General features: G+C 50.6%; 1 protein-coding gene across 3 annotated transcripts; it reads right to left on the bottom strand.

Moving 5' to 3' along the window:
* Positions 1–2,326: 2,326 nt before the first annotated feature.
* Positions 2,327–18,329, bottom strand: MIGA2 (mitoguardin 2). Of its 3 annotated transcripts, none has more exons than XM_035341308.1 (15): positions 17,504–18,329; positions 16,755–17,043; positions 15,946–16,058; positions 13,691–13,808; positions 13,051–13,190; positions 11,724–11,841; positions 11,456–11,556; positions 10,749–10,864; positions 10,255–10,327; positions 9,817–9,903; positions 9,094–9,192; positions 8,461–8,595; positions 7,690–7,743; positions 6,837–6,953; positions 2,327–6,202 (listed from the first exon to the last, which is right to left on the bottom strand). In XM_035341308.1, the coding sequence occupies exons 1-15, from the start codon at positions 17,660–17,662 to the stop codon at positions 6,002–6,004; spliced, it is 1,920 nt and encodes a 639-aa protein (XP_035197199.1). In that variant the 5' UTR covers positions 17,663–18,329; the 3' UTR covers positions 2,327–6,001. The 3 variants fall into 3 exon arrangements, with proteins under 3 accessions (XP_035197199.1, XP_035197201.1, XP_035197200.1); XM_035341310.1 differs by having other exon boundaries at positions 16,755–16,950; positions 17,567–18,322; XM_035341309.1 differs by having other exon boundaries at positions 16,755–16,965; positions 17,567–18,320.
* Between the last annotated feature and the right edge of the window lie 959 nt (positions 18,330–19,288).

Genomic DNA, 19,288 nt, shown 5'->3' with positions numbered 1-19,288 from the left:
GGCTGCTAGTAGCGGTGGCCAATGGGAGGGGGGCGCAGGTAGCAGGGAAGCCAATCGGGAGAAAGGCGGGCCTCACCTTCTTTCCTCATTGGACAAGGGAGTGATGCAGATTAGCCAATCAGCGGCTGCCGTTGCCGCCCGCTCTTAGCCAATGGGCTGCTGCACTGGGGGGATGGCGGGGGGCTGAGGAAGGGGCTCGGGGGGCGCCCAAAATGGCGGCCGGTGCCCTGTGAGGGGCAGGGGCTGGCACGGTGAGGGGCAGGGGCTGGCACGGTGAGGGGCAGCTGCCTCACCCGGGGCGCCTGCCACCGGGAGCCAGCCAGCAAATAAGGGATAAATCGCCCTCCTCTCTGCGGTGGGGAAAAGATGAGTTTTTAAAAGGTTCGTTTTTACAGGGCTGGTGCAGAAGGCTGAGCGTAACGGCTCTGTCCTCACAGGAGGGCAAGGGATAAAGCAAAGCGCTGCTGGAAAGGCGGGGGCTGGAAAGGAGGGGGGTGGTCAGAGCCACGGCTCCTTTAGAGCGCTATGGACGAGCAGCAGCTCCCCTGTGAACACGCGTGCACAAAACTAAAGCATGAAATAAAATCCTCACAGGTTCACCCACTAAAGAAGCTGCTGCAGATACGGTGCCTGTCCTGTAAGTCCAGCAGAAGCCCAGTGGCAGCTGGTTCAGGTAATACTTCTGTTTCCAGTCCTCCCACCTTTGACTACTGAAAATACCCATTCTGAAGCCCAAATTTAAATACACGTTTCCCTATTTGACCGCAGAAAGTAATACTTACCTAGGGAGCCCGAGCAAAAAGCAGAACACAAGAAGTGCAGCACTCCAGAAGCTGTGTACACAAGCAGAATTACACAGAAAAGCCCCTAGAAGGCAAATATCTCCAGAGCAAACCACCAAAGTTAAATAAAGATTTTTTAAGAAGTAGGCAGAAGCTGTGCAGGAAGTAATAAACTTAAGCAAGGGACAAGGGTTTGCTTTTTGTATGCTAGGATAGCACACACACTAGGATTTCTGTCCCTTAACATATGCACCTTAAAGTAAGATTTCAGAATTGATAACAAAATTGACAAAGCACACCTTTTCCTGAGGTCGTAGTACACCAGTTTTCAGGTAGTGATTACGATTATGCCCACTTAAATTCAAAAGCCTTTTCAAAATTGACACTCTTCTTGGCATTTCAAGGAAAATATCATTAAAGTCTTTCTATTGAGAAGGAGAAAATATTTACGGCAGAAGTTCATTTCAGAAGAGTGATATAAGGTAGCATGAGTGATTTACTGCTTTCATTATTCAAGTTAGTCTCCTCCCTTCTGAGCTGTTGAATATAGAGTTATGCTGGCAGAGTGGATTACATTTGATCTATGTACCATGACAAGTACTGAAAATTGTGGGCTTCATTGCTATATTCACCCACTCCTTCCTGAAGATAAGAAGAAAGTGTCAATACACGGAGCAGCCTTTGCTCTGTTCCTGCAGCATAAGAAAGCTGAAAGCTGCTCTGAAGATGTAATGAGTATACAGTCTGACACCATGGAAACCAAGATAAACTCCTTTTTAACTCTTTCAACTAATGTTCTGGGTGGGGCACGAGACAAAAATTTTCCTATTCATGAACATTTTATTTGCATGTATCACAGTTGATGACAGGTTTGCATTAACGCTAACTGAAGCTTATTTTTAAGCGTATGGTTGAAATTTTAATCACTGTGGAAAGCAAACAACTTAATCTGATTCAATCTGGTTTCTGTATCATTTGAAAAGGAAAGTATTTACATACTGTAATTGTTTCAGAAGATGTGTTTCCTGCACTGCTCAGCAGATAGGCATCTCTGATATCAGCCCAGTCTTTATGTTTATTTCACAGAGTTTGGGAGGCTGGTAAATATACCATAAGAACTTGGACAATGTTTGATAGATTCTGTTCCTTACTGGGATTTCTGTTATCACCCTATGGCAGCCTGCAGCCTACCCATACCACACCCAAACACAGTCAAACCACCAAGGGAAAAAAAATAATGAAAAAGTGAAACCCCACAGTTTTCAACCACTGCTCAAAGTACAACAAGTTGTCTTGTCTAGTTTATAGCTTGCTTCATCTCAGGACTTGTCTGCTGTAGAACCAGGAAGACTCCTCATACAAACAAAACCCTTAAAATTTACTTGCTGTAAGTTTAGAATTTTGAGTCTAGGACAAAGGAGCCTTGCTTTATATACCATCACTCTAGCATGAGAGGTGTCACCACAACTGCAACCTATATTGGAAACCAAATACCAAGTTGCTAGCACGTTTCACCAGGAAGTTTAAAAACAAAACCCACGATTGTGAAGGAAAGTTTTATTTTGCTTGTAATGCCCACATCCTAAGATTAGAGGTATTAAAAGAAATAGCTGCAAAGATGAAGAAAGAAGCAAAACACAAACAGATTTGTACACCCTTAGGAAATCAAGAAAAAAATAGGCACAAGTTTACATTCATTAGTTTGATATGGCAGAGGAATGTTCAACCAAAGAGGGGTAAATAAAATCCTACTTTCCCACATCCTTGTGTAAGACAGCACAAGTCATGCTTTTCAAAGCCACGCTGGTCTTGTAGCTACAAGAAGGCAGACTTTTCCTCATATATTTTTTTTATTAATATATTTTGGCTTTAAAGATTATAGAGACCCTCCTAGAGCCATGTGCTGTAGTCTCTGCATACATACTGAAGTACCGAGTATGTACTTTAACCACTAGTGAAGCTTGTTACAGCAACCCCCACATAAAAATGAAAGTCATGCATACTTGAAGTTCTGTTTAAGCATCAGAAACTAGTGAAGGGTTTTATTTCATAGCCGGTAAGCCATCTCAAATCCCCATCAACGTTAAAATCTCACAAGGGTCAGCCCAGCATGATTTAACCCCTTGAGAATACGGGTTCATTATAAAAGTGGCAAATAGCTCTTGAGATCTATCCAAATACATCTCACCTGCTGCTAATACTGAAGTACTTCCTTTGTTAAGCACAATATGCGAGGAAAAAGATTTTCTAGTGTCCCCTTGCTAAGCTGGAGGGGAAACACTTGCTCAGCCCTAACCTTTTACTCTGCCCTGCAAAGCAGATGAGTACGAGTTGGTTGCCACTTCAGCCAAGCACGGCTCTGGAAGGGATTAGTGGGAGCAGCCCAAACCCCTGCTCGATTTCACATCCAAGAGGAGCTGAATGCAGCAGGAGACAGACCAATACCTCTGAGGTCAGAGAGCAGCTTGCACAGGAATGCCTCCTCTGAACCCGCTGATCTCAACGGTACCCTCTAGAGGTTCCAAGCCTCTTTCTTTTGCTTTTCCTCTCAAGCTACAGTGGGACTGGGGAGGGAGAAAGCGCAGTAATGAAACGGGAATGGGCAGCGTAGAGACGTTTAACATTGTCCCCAAGAAGTAGCAAGTCGGTTTGTCTCTGCAGACATCCGTGGCTTGTGCAGGAACAAGTTAGTAACGGTGCGTGGAAGGGGCTACAAAAAGCTGCAGACGTCCTTGGGGAACATCCGTCTTTACCTTCACTGGAAGGGCAGCACGCCCCACGTGGAATAAGGGAAAGAATAAAGCTGTAATACAGCTGTCTTCCATGTCATTGATTAGGAATTTACAGTTTTAATTTAAAAAGCTACAATGCACGTTAGCATTTGCTTCATGAGGACCCTGTTCCAGTGTCCTCTCCTGTGATGACGCAAAGAGACCGGAGGCAGCCGTCACCGTCCTCGTCCGTACACGAAGCGGGCAGGCTGCCCCAAGCACCGAGGCCTGAAGACACCCAAAGGACTAAATAAATACACATAAAACAACACTAAAAATCTGAAGTGAACAGCACTGATTGCTTAGAATTACAACCCACCTTAATACATCAATCTTCACATTTTAGCATCTTTTTCACCACCGCACAAAGCTGCTGAAGCTTCTCTTTCTAATAACCCTGCCACACAAGAGCACAAAGCACTATGAAATACTTTTGGCAAAGGAACTTGCTTCCAGAACGGAGCAAACTTCCAACTCACAGTTTACATATAACAGGTGTGCCACGCGTACACAACATCCGCTGTTTCCTCTCTCACTACGTGCTGCCAGAAGCCAGACACCTCAGAGACCTTCCCTAGCTGCGGTTGCTCTTTTAAGTCCTTCCCATACCAATTTGTTTCGTGCAGCCTCACTCAGCTCAGCTGCTCCTCACTTCTGCCTCAACATTGCCTTGTTTATTGCATTAAACCTGCATTAAAAGTCGTCAGCATAAGACACGATGGTCTGATGTGCTTACAGAACAGATGTTACGTGCTGTGCACTTGCCCTCTTGCAAGCATCCCAGGAGCATTATTTACTCCTTTTACATCCTCTTGTTTACTCTTTCCCTGCTTGCTTCCTTCCCGTTTTTACCAGCAGAATCCACATTAGGCATCAGAAGAGGAAGGAAGAAGAAAACTACTCTCCAAATCCATGCACGGATTTTTCCACTCCTGCGAAAACTCCAGGTTCTTGCACTTTTTTTCCCCCTTGCAAAGATAGGGCTGGGTAAGACTTGTGCTTTCTATCTGGGACAGCACAAGGGATAACAAATCAATCTGGAGAAAACCAGCAAAGCCCATGTTTCTGCAGAAGTCCCTGTTTTCTTCCTCCTGAATACCTCCTCTCTCTGAGCCTGGGGTCTGGAGCCTCGCGTGGACTAAAGCAGAAGAAAGGACCCGAAGGCTGAGGGTGCAGCCTCTGTGCGTTACAATCACAGAGGACTCAGAAGATCTCTGCAAGCCTTGCACAAAAGCCAGGAGTTCCAAGTCCAGCTCACTCAGACGCTGCTGGTATCCAACTCAGCACACGATCCAAAGCAGGCAGACTTCAGGAGCCAGCTGCGCTCTCAGCATCACATCGTGTGGGAAGAGCCCATCTCAGCGCTACGAGGACATCGATACCCATGCATTTGCTATATAACCCAAACTATATTACGTTTCTCAGGATAAACAAAATAAATAAAGAATTGTTTCCTCTCTAGCAGCTCGATCCCAGTTCCCCAGCTACCTGCACACGATCTCTTGCGCACCACATCCAGCTGTACGTGCCTTCTTGCCTCGTGCGGAATAGGAGCGAGCGCCGCAGAGCACCAGCTCTACGCCAGTTCCCTCCGTGTGCTTCACACCCCGCGCCTCCTACCCGGTGAAAACTACTGATTCTGAAATACAGCAAGGCACTTGGATGGATGTTAAAGACTTTGTGCGCGCACAGGCAGGATGCAAATCCTCCCCCTCCTCCTGCTAGCTTGCCTCAAGGGCAAACGTAGACCTCAGCAATCTCCTAAGGAAAGATGACCGCAGCGCAGAGCGAGTCACTTGGCCTGTGAAGAACAGCCACACGGAGGGAACAGACCGACTGCCTTAGAGCTTCGGACTGCTTACAAAGGTCTGCATTTTACTTCAGTGCTTTACAGAACTATTTCTTCCTCCCTGGGAAAAAAAAAAAATCCTTGCTAGTCACATCGCATGTGCTAAAATATGTAAAGTAAAATCAGCAGTAATGTCAGTGGAAATACAGCAGAGAAAGAGTTATGATAAAAATCCCAAAGCAGAATAAACCTTGAGAAGCTACGGGCCAAGTGGAGAGTTTGCCAGTGATGTTCCTGCACCCCACACAGTCATAAACGTCAGGGATCATCTGCCTGCCACGCAGGCAGCCCAGGTACATACGTTGCCCTGTTCATGATATTTGGGCAAAAATCTCAGCCCAGACAGTTTGTGGGTTATGACACATTAAAAATAACAGTAAAAAGGAGGGCGGAACAAAGAAGAAATTCAAACCATAAGCTGGCAAGTGGTCCTGGATCCATCCCAGCAAACAGTACTGGCTACGAAAAGCAGAAGGTCCCACCAGGTTGCTGCGTGTTGAGATAGTCTCGTGGCCGCCACCGAACATCGCAGGTAGTTTTATCCAACTCCGGGAGGAAAAGAGTCCCTGTTCAAAACCGTTTTCCTCCTCTGGCTGACATCAGATGAGCTCCTTCAGTGGCTCGTTTTCAGCAGGAAGCGTGCCGTTCATCTCAGGGGCGCTCTCGGTGCCCAGATAACCCAAGAGGATCTCACTGCGCCGCCGCGACAGCTGCAAGATGTCTTCTGCCAGCAGCTGCACCGTCGTGTACCTCACGTTGTCGAAATCAAACATGTCCTTCAGGTACTGTACTATCTGGTGCTGCGAAGAGAAGAGGAAGGCTTACAGTAAGGAGAGCTTCTCTCACGCCTGCCAGTACCACCTGCCTGCACAGCAGCACGCAGAGAGCCCCAGAAGGAATTTTGTGTCTGCATCAAGAGATCTGCCTCAGGCTGGGTATTTTGTGGCTAACTCCCCTTGTGCCTCTGAAACAGGACAGCAGAGCTCCTGAAATTTCAAACGCTGATGTCCATGGCAATGTCCACGCAAACATTTAATGAATGCAGCATCAGCCTCTGATGATTTTATCCACGGGCTTTAAGACCAAGCATGTAACCCTTATGATACCACGTACTTGGACAACGTAGTCCCTCAACATATGCATATGTACCCTTAATCTCTTCCGGTAGTGATTTATCAATTTATATTTTATAAAATGGATCTTGTCGCACATTCGCTTGCTACCAGTCATGGTGAGTCATGTTGGGAATTCTATCAGCCTGAATCCAGCGATCTGCATCTCAAAAAGCGGGGATTTTCTGGAAGGCTTTTGTACCGAGCCAAGTTTCTTAACACCACGTCAGTCAAAGCCAGCCGCCAAAAGCACACAGCTCTAGCTTTACGCCAAGAGCCTGCAGGCCTCCCCCACAGACCAGGTACAGAAAAGCCACCTTACCTTGAAGAAACCACAGACTTCAGAGAGCTGCTGCTTGGGCCCCAGAAAACCGAAGGCTAGAACAGGACTGACATGCTCCGATACGGAGTAGAAATGAGAGATAAAGCCATCTGGTACCTGCCACAAGGAGAGGAGGAATCAGTTCTCAGGCAGAATCAGCAGCTTACTCCATGTTAACTACCAGTTTCCGTGCCAAAAAGCGCTATGCTTCAGCAACCGCAGAGCTGCTTAAGAACATCTCTTCCTGCAGAACTCCATTTATGGTTCAGGTTCCTCAAGGGAGGACTGGAGCTTTCTATCGTCATGTTTCTGAACTCCTCTTTCAGGAGAAAAATGAATATAAAGAATGCCTGATGGCCACCTTCTAGACACTGTTTGCGATCTCCAAGCTAAGCCAGGCGAGGGCATGCAAACACCTAGGATGGAGGTTCTGCACGACAACACCGACGCCGCTTCCAGAGCGCTCGTTGAAGTCCCTGGTCAGCGCCGGGGAGCCGTGAGCCGCTCGCTGCACCACCAGCAGGGGAACTGCAGCTCAAGAGCAGCCCCTTGTTGCTTGGTGCCTGTGACCACTCCTATGGTACGGAGTGGGGAGAGGGAACACCAGGCAGGGAACTCTCCCGTTTGAATCCTCACGTTAGGGATGAGTGAGGATGAACTCAGCACAGTGAAACACTGGCACTGCACTGGAGCAAAGAAACGACAGCGGGACCCCAGCACTCCAAAGCATCAGAGGGGATGCAGTTCAGTTCATTCTTATACCACTAAGATTTTGTATTCCATCAAGATCTAGGTGATAGCTTTTCAGCTTCATATGCAGTAGATTCTTTCCCTCTTAATCCATTTTGCTTACCATCAGAAGCCTCCTTTTTGCTTTCAGAACCGACCAACAGGCAGTTGCTAGGGCCTACAATTAACAGAGAGACCGTCACTCGCTGGGATTACTTTTCAGAAGAAACCAGTTTACCAACACATCCCCATCAAAATATCAAAGCCGGCCCTCTCGTGCCAACAGCTCTACAGTGAGACAGAAAATCTGTGTGAACTGGAGGCCGATTTGTCCGCTGCAGACAAGCAGAAGTGTTTTTGAGGATCGCTAATACGATCTGGCACAGCTGCCAAACGCCCCAGAACGCAGACAGGAAGCAGACAGCTGTTGAAAGGTGCCTCCCAGCCATCTCCCGTCTACAAAACCGATGTCCTACATGCGCAGTTGGTGGCCAGGACTAGAGGGAAGCGCTGCTATTTGAGCCTCCGTGTCTGCCGAGGTCCCCCCAGAACGACTGGCCAGCTGGAAGCAGACATCCCCCATGCCTCTCCCTACGTTTTGATCCCCTCATTCTCACTCCTGAAGATACACGCTGTCATCTTTTAACACCCCCACGTCACTACTAACGGCCGCTGCAGAGAGAAGTTTATCGGAAGCAGCCAGATGCCTTCAGAAGAAGGAAAGCTTTCCCGTAAACAATTTACTTGTACCAGAAGGCTGCTGTTTAGAGTTTCAGGAGAGCATGGTATTGCTAAAGAGGTGATGCAGCTCAGCTGAGCCGGCCACGGTCACGCTCTTTTCTAGCTCTGGCAGCGTGACCTCGCAGTGGGCGCGAGGAGTGCCCGGGTAACTCACCGTCTCCTTGAAGCTGTCCGAGAGCCAGCGGTTGCGCAGCACAGCCAGCACGGAGGAGGGCGGATTCTCCAGGTCCTCAAAAGCATCCATGAGGATAAAGTCCAGCACAATATCAAAGAAGCTCATGCACACCACCTGTCAGAGAGGAACAGCGTGTAAAGGAAACGGGCTTTAAAAATAAAAAAAAGCAACTTTGAAGCAACAAAACATAATGAACTGAATTTTGCCACCAACACAGAAGGACTGAACTGGGTTCATTCAGTTCACTGGCCTGATCCCAGAGAGGGGCAGGACAACAGGCTTGCAGTTTCTGAGCCCAGAAGAAGTCCAGTCAAAAGGGCAAGCAAACCTTACGGAGCTGCAGACGCTAGCTTGTGCCCTCTAGAAAGAGACGTTTGGTTTTTGATTGTTTTGTTTTTCTTTTTTGTTTTGTTTTTAAACACAACAGAAACACTGCTGAAAGTTTGCTACGAAATTTAACACCCCACCAGCCAGTTTTCCCCTTGCCCTCCTTTGCAACGTACGATTCCCAAACAACCACATTTTCAGCACTTCTTTCGGTCCCGGGCTGTTCCTACACAGCCATTATTCTCCAGCTCGTCTGTAACTCGTAGAGAGAAAGCCTTTACCAACCCCTCTTCCCTCCAGCTCCTGCTGGGTGGTCGGCCAGGTCTCTGGCTTCAGCGCATAGTGCAGCATCTCCTCGTAGCTTTCCAGAAAAGCTTTGGGATTCTGGGAGAGCAGAGAAACCAAACACTTCAGAAGGTAAAGCAGCTGCAGGCACGTTACCCCAAAGGCCGACCGCTGTTTTGAGCTAACAAACATCAACACGTGCAACACCCACACGCTTCGTGCGGAAAGAGGAGGCAGAGATGCCCCAGGCTGGGACTTAAAACACTTGGTTGCTCCCCTCTCTTCAAGGGAGTTGTTAGAGACACCTATACACAAACCAACTCCAGCAAGAGACTAACACTGGGCAAGTGACTCCCCCTTTTTAGGGGATAACCAGTGGCTAGGTCAGGGATCGGAGAACTGGTATGCAGTTGATGCACAGGTTTCACGATCATTTCCCTTTCCTGTATTTCTTGGTGATGCATTCTGATTCCTCTGATGCATTCTGTAACCTCTGCTCTCTCTATAACATGAGCATCAAACTGTTGAGGAGCTACAGAGCGCCTCTTTCAAGAGAATTTGGTTAAACAACGCTAAAAACAGACACTTTGTCTCTCACAATGGCCACCAGCATAGAGATGAAGCTTTCTCCTTTCAACACACTAGGCAAATGGTGGGCTGGGATGGAGCAACAAGCGTCCCCACGTTCACAAGACACAGCTGAGCCACTGTCAAGCTTCCTACCTTTTCAGCCTTTGTCATCAGTCCTATCACCATTTGCTTCCCGACCTCCCCAAAAAACAGCTGATTGCTTTCATCCTCCAGCAGCTCCTACGAAGGGAACAGAAGTCCCGGTAAATGGAGAGTGGCAGCTCCTGGGCAGCTCTGCAATTCCCAAACCTTCGCTTCCCAGAACTAGAACAGCAAAATGGCCAGGTAAGCACCACCAAAGCTGGCCACAGGGGCCAGGGGATGCTCTTCCCCTCCAAATTAAATCCACCAAAACAGGATTACAAAAGTTAAGCAAGGGGGGGTTGAGCTGTTTCAGCTTTCCCTTGCTCTAGAGGGACAAAGACTTCGCTCCTGCTTAAATGCAGGAGAACACACTGCCAGAAACATGCCGTGGGAATGCAGGAGCCACGAGGAAGGCCAACCTCAAGCCGCTCGCTGAGACCTGCTCACCTGGAAGGCCTGCCTGACGCAGTGCAGCTTCGCAAGGAAATCCTGGTCGCTGTAGCAGCCGAGGAGCTCTGTCCTAAAAGGAACGAAGGACTGCATAAATTTCAGTTCTCCTGGCATCCATGATCCTAACAATAATGCTCCTCTAAAAAAAATATCCCAGTCTCTGCCTAGGAGGACGTAACAACTGCATTCCCTTCGCACAGCTCCTCGGAGGACCGCAGCACCCCTGCTAAGGCTGGCACGGGACTGTGCAAGCCAGCCACAGAGAACAGTTGCACTTCTCATCGCTGATTTCCTCAGATAATTACCCTTTCTCACCATACGTGTCCAAAAAATTTAGGGATTGTTCCCTGGGAAGTCCAAACAAGCAGGAAAGATACTAAAAGCTTCCTGCCAAAGGGTTATTCTGCCTATAGGGCTGCTCAAAAGCAAATGCTACGTTCACACTCAAAGGGGCCGCGACGCCAGGACCCATGACTCCAGTGGGCACTCACCTCAGCGTCCGGCACGCAACCTTCCCTTCTTTCACTAACTGCAGAGCTTCCTCGTAGGCCGCCACTGGCTTGGAGAGATGGAATGGTATCTCCTCAAAGTGAAGGGAGTCAAAGAGCTGTAAAGGTGGCAAGAGACATGGGTAAAAAAAAAAAAAAAACAAATTACCTCTAATACCTGCAAATACCCAGAGACTGCACACAAGCAAGATGTACCTTCTTTAACTGTTAGTTGAATTATTGCCTGCAAAAGGTATTTCTTTTCCCACCAGTTTCAAAGCTGCCTCAGCTCTGACAGCTCAATATCCCCTAAAGTTACACAACCAAGCCACATTACGTTAGATTTACAGTACTTTCCTAGCTGTTGTGGCATGTTTCCTACAGCAGATGGGAAAATGACACGTAAATGTTGGTTGGAGAGGACCCCAGAGGTCTCTAGGCCAACTTCACACTTGGAGTAGGACTGTTGCCCACAGGACAGATGTGGTTTGTTCTGGCAAATCCTGGAAACCTCCAAGGAATGAGATTCCCTGACCTTCCCGGGGAGGGCTGCACCATGCCCCTCATGAAAAACCTTTTCCTAATATCCATCCAGCTAGGGCTGTTGCTCCACTTTTTATCTTCCTCTACTAAGAGGTGTTTAACCCTGCTGTCTTTTTGGCTCCCCTGCAAGCAGCTGGTCTGCGACCCACAACTGAAACAGAAGTCACCTCTGCTGCAGAGAAGAAGGAGTCCTCGGAAACGGAGCTGTCCTCATCATCCGTCCGAAGCCGTAACGACCCATCCGTCAGTGGCAGCATCAAGGTCTTCTCTGGATGCGGGAAAGAAGCTGCATGTGTTGGAGGTTACAGACCACTATTCTTCAGAGCCACTGTGCTTTCCCTTCCACCCGCCCACCCCCCCAAAAAGCGCTGTCACCGCTTCATCGCCTGCCTTGTGGAAAAAGACAAAGACAGAGAAAGGAAACTGCCAGCTCACCCAGATCCAGCAGCACGCTGTCCGATGGAAGCGAAGACCCAAACTCTTCCTGGAGGTGGTAGGCTCGGTGCAAGAGGGACTCCAGCTTCTCTGCAAACTCCCTTTTCTGGGACTCCTCCTTGAACATAAATGGCACACGTAATTAGTCAGCTGGCAGGGATACACTGTCGGCACAAACACGGGAGGAAATCTTCAGTCAGATAGGATTTACAGTTTGCAGATTAAATGATGAAAGAGAACTTAATCCTACGATGCAGCTAATAACGCAAGGGAAGGAAAGCTTCTATACAGCCTGTTCAAACCCTCCGGCATTTTTAGCTTCACAATTTCATTTTCCTGATTTAAAAAAAAGTGGAGGAAAGAACTTTAGCCTGCCATCCAGAAAAATGGGTGGTTTTATAGATCACTTAATTCTCCTGACTTGTGGCTTTAGCCTAATTTCAAGAGGGAACCACATCAGAAAACCGGTGCTGAATACAGCAGAGTATCCAGAACTGGATAACAGAGTAAGAGTCCTTGAGTTAAGGTGCTGGGCATAAGCAAAGTTTGCTGTAAGCACGAGTGGATAGACAAAAAGGAGGAGAAAAGTAAGACTTACACAGCATCTTGCCTTCATGCCCCTGTGTCTGCATGAGTATCTCACCCAGTAGATAGAAGCATTAACAAGAAGCACAAAATCTATTTTGATAATGAATCAACTGTTTAAGTCAGTGGTAGAAACACTACAGGACAGTTCAAGAAGAGACAGCAAGGAGAGAATCCAGATTTGACGTGGATAAAAGCTACCCACCACTAAAGGCCGTACATGTACTACAGCAGGACCTGGGAGCGCTCTTAGCTCCTACCAAGTTACCACTTGCCTCATTAACACAGGCAGCTGGTCCTGCTTCTGCTCAGCTCCCTAGGAAGTCCTGGGGACTACCAAGGTCTCCACATTCAACACGTTAAAGAGTTACAGACACAGCAGTGCCGGGCACAAAGCTACTTCTTCCTTCCTCTCAGGTGCTGTGTTTGTTGCAGCCTTTTCCTGCTGCAGCCCCTACTGCTCGAGAACTTGCACGACAGTGACTGACATGATCTGGAAAGTGGGCAGAAAGCTGAACACTGAGGGGGAGAGACTTATCAGAAAGAAAAAAATAAATATTAAGAATTCGCCCACTCACGCTACATAAGGAAGCCAAGAATAGAGACAGCTCTTAAACATCGTCTAACCCAGCTCTGCCCTCAGTTTGCTCTTTTTCTACCATCCTGTAGTGACTCCTCCCAGCAGCCTGGCTGGCCTTTCAGCGTGCTCCCCAGCTGCCAAACACAAAACGCGGGGACCTACCTCTGCGATGCTCTCAGACAAGGTGTCCTGGTGCTTCTTGCTGTCCCAGGGCACGGGGGTGCTGGTGCTAGCACTGTCCCGCTGCCGGATGGTCAGCGCCTGCTCCCACTTCTGCAGGGCCTCCTCGAACAGCTCCATGCCTGGCAATGCAACCAAACGAGCTCTGAGATCCTCGGGCCACGTAGGAACAAAGCCATACACTGAGTCTGCTCGCTCAGATAACCCAGTAACGAGGGAGTCTTCTCACCGGCTGATGAGAAAGAATCCCTGCATCCTATTTCCTTCCCTTTAAAATACGGCTTTTATTTTCAGTAGAAGTTAACAAGAATATCCCCAAAATGATTAAAATATCAGCCACGTTATTTTCAAAATGCTGTTCTCCACACGAGATGAACCCCACACTCAGTGAGCAGTATGTTGGAAGCAAATTATTCTCTGAGAAAGAGAGAACAGTTTCTTTAAGGTGGGATTTTGTAACTACCCAGTGACTGAGTTCAAGCAGAGGATGGAAGAGAGCCGCCTTTGAGAGCACAAAGGCGCAGCCACACGATGCTGGTGATGCTCTGTGTAACTTCTCGCTGTGTCTTTGTTCTTGCAGTGCCAACCCCGACCTGCTGATGCTCCCCTCGTGCTCGTTTACCTTGCACGTAGAGGCTCTCTGCGCTGGAATCACCCCCAGCTCCAGCGTCCCCCATCGCCTGGGCCTCCCACGTCCCTGCTGCTGCTGGTGTTGGACTCGAAGAGTTCACTGCTACCATCTGCGGGAAGGGAGCAGAGCAACAAACGCCTTTTGAAACGCTGATGCCCTTGGAGAGGTTAAGCCCCTTGCCTTGGAAGAGGAAGATAGCAGCAGTTACCACCCGCCTCCCACCTGGGTTCACACCACGCTGTCAGTTGCCCAGAGCTGCAAGGTGCTGAGAGGGGAGGTGAGAAGCCCTGCCCTTCCCCACCCAGAACCACGACAAAACGTTGTGGGAAACACCTTCCCCACCAATTTACAGCAAAGCTTCCTTAGGAAACGGGGAGCACGAGTAGGACAGCACTGACGGAGGCGACAGCCTGAGAAAGCTCCAAGGAACCAGCACAAGGGTTTGGGTGCAACTGGCACGTCACCCCCAGCTTTCTGCACAAAATAGCATTGAAAGGGGGTGGGGCAGCAACCACAAAAAAAAAAAGGAGCAGATTATCAGCAAAAATACAGCTGAGGACTTCGGCCAAGGGAAATTCCAGCTTGCTTTGTAACCAAACCTTCTCGTGCGAGGGCTGAACACCCAGATCCACAAGGCAAATGGGCAGCTTTCTCAAATTCCTCCCTAGTGCATGAATGTCTTCTCAGGTCTGGCCCGATAAAGTGCTGGGCTCAGGTACTGTCACTGAGCGGTGTTCTCATAGGTTTTTTCACACAGCTTGGAGAAAGATGCCCAAATGGGAGCTTGATGCTAGAGAAAAAGCTACAGTAAGTGGCTGGTGGATGAGCTCTTGCCCTGCCTCCATCAATTCATCTCCGTGGAGTGGTAATAAATCGTGCCGAGATCCAGGCCTGCAAATCAGTAACTCGCTGCTGCTGCCTTATTTACTAGATGACAACGCTCGGGAAGCCAGACAGGGCAGCAGGCAGAACCTGCAGCTGCCTGAAGGATGAAGGATGTGCCGTTTTCCCATCAAGTAACGTAAAAGCAATGAGGACAACGTGGCAGAAGCTCACTTCCCACGCAACGAAGGGGGGTACAGGAGGGGATTTCTCTCTGTGGATACGATCACCCATGCACCAGCAGCAGCAAAAGGAATGCAGGTAGTTCCTCTCGAGCGCGCCAGCCGTCAGCAGCACAAACCCCGCGGCTTCTCCTTTCCCACAGTGGCCTGGGAAAGTGAATGGATGCGAGTCCCTGAAGGGGAGGAGGCCAGGAATGGACACGGCACGGTCTGCACCGCCACCGCACGTCCCATCGCAGCCCAGTTACCCCAGGGGAATACTGGGGCAGGCAGCACGCCCAGCGCCGCGTCAGCACTGCCGCCTGCTGGAGACACACTGTGGCCAGCGCGGGTTTTTGGCAACTTTCTGCTGCTTGAATCGTCACAGCAGGTTAAAATAAAGCGATGCCTGCATAGTGCACGGGCTGGCTGACCGACAGCTGCTTTCCAAGGGGGGGGGATTTTTCCTCTTCCTGCCCCAGCATCGCTCACTAGACACCAAGAGGGGTTTTGTGGGACGTGGTGGCGTAGGAAGCTGCTGTTCCAGCAGGAGCGTGCGAGGCTTTGAGCAATGGGGATGTAAAACAGGCCCTGAAGGCATAAACACTCCCCGGCGCTTCCGCCTCTGGCCTCTCAAGGAAAGTGGGTATGAGCAGCGACGGCTTCTGCTTGGTAGAGCCTGACTTACCTGTATTCACAGGCTGTTCTTGGTGAAACAACTGGGCTGTGTTCTCCCCCTGCACTGTTTCACTAACAGAGCTACTTGGTTTTGGTAGTTCACTTGGTTTTAAGAACCAAACAAGCCGTGAGCAGCCTGTATAGAGAAAGGAGGGCTGCGCTGGCACAAGAGCTGCTGGACCACCCAAATCTCCACCGCAGAGGGGCACAAAGAGCCCCAAGGAATCACGGCCACGTCCCACACCAGTCCCTCCTGCAGCCCCTCAGTGGCTGAAGACACGGGACAGACCCTGGGGAGCTCCTGGCCACAGGAAGACACCGCTCTGATTTCAGTCCACGCCTGCCCCAGGCAACTCCAGACCATCGCTGTTAAGTTTTATCAGAGCCTGTCCTCCAATTACACTGAGCCTCTTCTGCTCCAAAGGTTTTGGCATCGTCCCTCAGCCAGCACAAGCCCGAGAACCTGATGGTCTCGTTACATGGAGGCGTGCTCACATCTCCGAGCCCGCCTGGGAGGACCCTTACCGAGGCGAGGCTGTGGGAGGAACTGGAATGTTTGCTGGGCTCGATGGACGATATCCCGCTGAGCGTGTCATTGCTCTTGCTGCCGGGACTCTGGACTCTCTTGCTGGAGTACCCTGCAGTTGGGAAGGTCACACAAAAACAGGGTTTTAGACGTGCTGGGCTGTGAAGGCAGAAGACGGAGACACGCTCCCCCTGTCCCAGCGAGCACTGCTGGCTGTGGGGTCCCTGCAAGCCTCAGAAAGCGTGGTCCACGTAAGAAACTACAGCAGTCACAGGAAAACCTGGTACAAAGGTGAACAGTTTCCCTGCAGCTGTGAATTAAGGAGGGGAAGAGCACCCTGTCAAGTGTGACTGCAGCTAGGCAAAGCGGCATCCAGTTCTTAGGAGTGAGTCACAGATCTCCTGTATGCTCCGTTTTGCTCTGAGACATTAAAAACCTGCTATCAGCGGGGGCCTGAGGCTGAGGATTGAGTGTTTATTTGCCACCTTGGGTGACAGAAGGGGGGCACAAACGGAAAGCAGCAAGGAGAAACTCCTCCAGCTTCCCCCCAGGCTGGTCAGAGCACGGACGCAGCAGCTGCCAGCAGTGCTCCCGTGGTCGGTACGAAGCACACGTAGGGGTTTTCATGTTCTACAACACAAACATTCCCACCGTGCTCTGCCGAGGAGCTGGGTCAGCCTTATCCAAAAATCAGCACAAGCAGGTGAAGCTGCCCAAGGTCCGGGAGCCTCAGCAGCACGGGATGGACACTCCCAACCCCCCTGCCTGGCCAAGGCCACTCTTCCTTCAGCCCTTTTACAAGACCAACCTTTCTTCACGGACGAGACCCTTCTCGTTGGCAGGATGGGCACCGTGATGCCTCCAGGCTTAAAGCCACACTTGTCTGGAGCGATCTGCTTCTTTCGACGCCGACGCCGCTTCAGCTGGTGAGCTGCAAGAGCCAACGCAACCGTCCCGAGAGCCGTAGCAAACAGCACCTTACGTAGGCCTGGGGAGAGCCGCAGCTGAGAGAAGACAGACTTTAAACACAAAAGATATGAAAGAGCAACAATGAAAAACCGATTCCGCCACCCTTTTTTCCTTTGTAAAAATAAGGTACCCAAAACGTACCCTGGCGTTCCCCCTCCCAGCCACAGAACGCCTCCCACTGTCTGCCACACAACCTAACAGCAGGGAAGCTGCGGAGCGTGGATCAGACCTGGAGAACTCGGCCTCGATTCTCATCGCCAAAGCACGCTGGAAAATTTGCACGCAACCCACAGCAGATGAGATCTGAGAGACCCAAGCTGAGCCCCAAAACCCTGATGCGTATCTGAGCTTTATTGCTCCAAGCGTTGTGTTAATACGAGCAGGAAATAGATTAACGATCTTTAAAGATACATTTTTTAGAGCCTTTGAAAAAGGGCAGGGTCACAGAGGGGTGTGGGAAGCCCTCCTCTCCCTACTCCACATCCATCCCCTGACCTCTGAGCAACTCTCCCAAGCTGCCACATTCCCCCAGCATCACCCCCTCGTGCCTCTGCAAAGGCTCAGCTAATGCAGGTTCTTCTTTCTCTGCAGACAACCCTCAAAGAGAAAAGCCAAGGAACCACCCAGGAAAGCCTTTCCTGCTCGCTGTACCTGCCCAAACGTCGTGTACACAAACACGGGGATCTCCGCCACGGTCATTGCCAAGGCCTGGATGATGGACATTCCCTCGGTCCTTCTAAATGCCATGGCTGAACGAGGACCTGGGCACCTCCGGGAGCCACCGGTGGGAAGGGTACGTGTGGATGCCTCGTGAGCCGCTCACAGGGAAACGCGGCTGTCCTCCGACATCGGGCTCAGAGTCCTGAGGTCAGCCTTCGTGCAGCAATCCTCCTGAAGAAAGAGGAATAAAAAAAAATGAGGTGAGTGAAGGGAACACACAGCCCGCCCCTCCTCGTCCTGCCCTTCACAAACAGCACACCAGCTCGCTCAGAGCGGCAACGCTGCTAGAGCCAGCGGATTTAAAGCATCTCCTCCCCAACAGCAGCAACTTTTGCTTCTCCTAAGCGCAGGGGCAGACTCCCAAACGACTCTAAAGCAGCAGCGCCATCCTCACGCTCAATAGCTGCAACCGCGCCAGAGATTTCCACGTGCCCCAGAATTGGCTGCACGTGGTTGGAGGGACTTTTTGTCAGTCCTCATATAAATAGAGATAGATAAAACTCTGCTCCCCCTCAATTTCTGGGGCTGCATCAAAGCTCTGCTCAAGAGCTCCCAACCAAAGGCTGCTTCCCTGCGAGGCTTCGAAGCTGCCAGAGTTTACGCAGCGCTTTGCTGGGACGTGCTTCACGTCAAGGACAGAGCTACAAAAGAAGGCACTGCAACACGGGAGGTGTCTTTTAAACGTCACGAACTTATAAACACTTCGGCCCTGCTCTCCCAGCCTTGCAGCGAGGCACCTCTGCTGCAACACGGAGACGCTGCCCTTAGCCACACAGAGCCATGCTCCAGCCTGCGGGGCTCCGGTGTCTTCGCACACCGACACGACGAACCCACCCCGCGGTCCGAAGCCGCGTGAGAGCTCCCCGAGTCTACCCGACCGCATCGCTCACGGCGACCTCGCACCCCACAGCCCCCGGAGGGGCACGGCGCCGTTCAGGAGCGGTCTCAAAGCAGCAGGCACCCGCAGGGAGCAGCCACGCGCGCCGAGCTCGCAGAACGAGGTGAAACGCAGCGTTTTGGCTGGAGGTGAGCAGAAGCGCGAGAAGTTTTGGGGACAGCGTCAGGCCTGGGGCTTCCTATCCGTGAGTGGCTTTGGGAACACGCAGCCAGATGCCAAGGGAATGGCCCCCAGGGAATGCACAGCCCTGCTTAGCCTGGGCTCTCGGGGCAAGGCAGCGCTGGCACCCCGTGGGGACGTGGAAGCGTTGAGCAATGCCCTGCACCCCACGAGGCAGGGGGATCCCAATGGGATGCCCCAAGGCAGCACCACGGCAAGCTGGGGCTCTGCAAGCTGGTTCTGAGCTGCCTGAACCACTACAGCAGCCACCTTAAACCCCATACCAACCCCTTTAAACCCCCTTAAACCCCCTGTACGCCGGCAGCAGCCCACTTAAACCCTGCACCAACCCCCTTAAACCCCCGTACCCCTCTAGCACCCCCCTTAAACCCTGCTCCAACCTCTTTAAACCCCCTTAGACCCCCTTAAACCCGCTGCACCCCTGCAGCAGCCCCCTTACCCCATACACCAAGCCCCTTTAAACCCCCTTAAACCCCCTGCACCCTTGCAGCACCCCCCTAAAACCCCGCACCAACCCCTCTAAACTCCCTTAGACCCCTTGTACCCCTGCAGCACCCCCCTAAACCCCCGCACCA

Source organism: Oxyura jamaicensis, chromosome 17 (assembly GCF_011077185.1).
Source record: "Oxyura jamaicensis isolate SHBP4307 breed ruddy duck chromosome 17, BPBGC_Ojam_1.0, whole genome shotgun sequence".
In the NCBI taxonomy this organism is placed as follows: domain Eukaryota; kingdom Metazoa; phylum Chordata; class Aves; order Anseriformes; family Anatidae; genus Oxyura; species Oxyura jamaicensis.
This window is presented reverse-complemented; position numbering and strand designations above follow the sequence as displayed.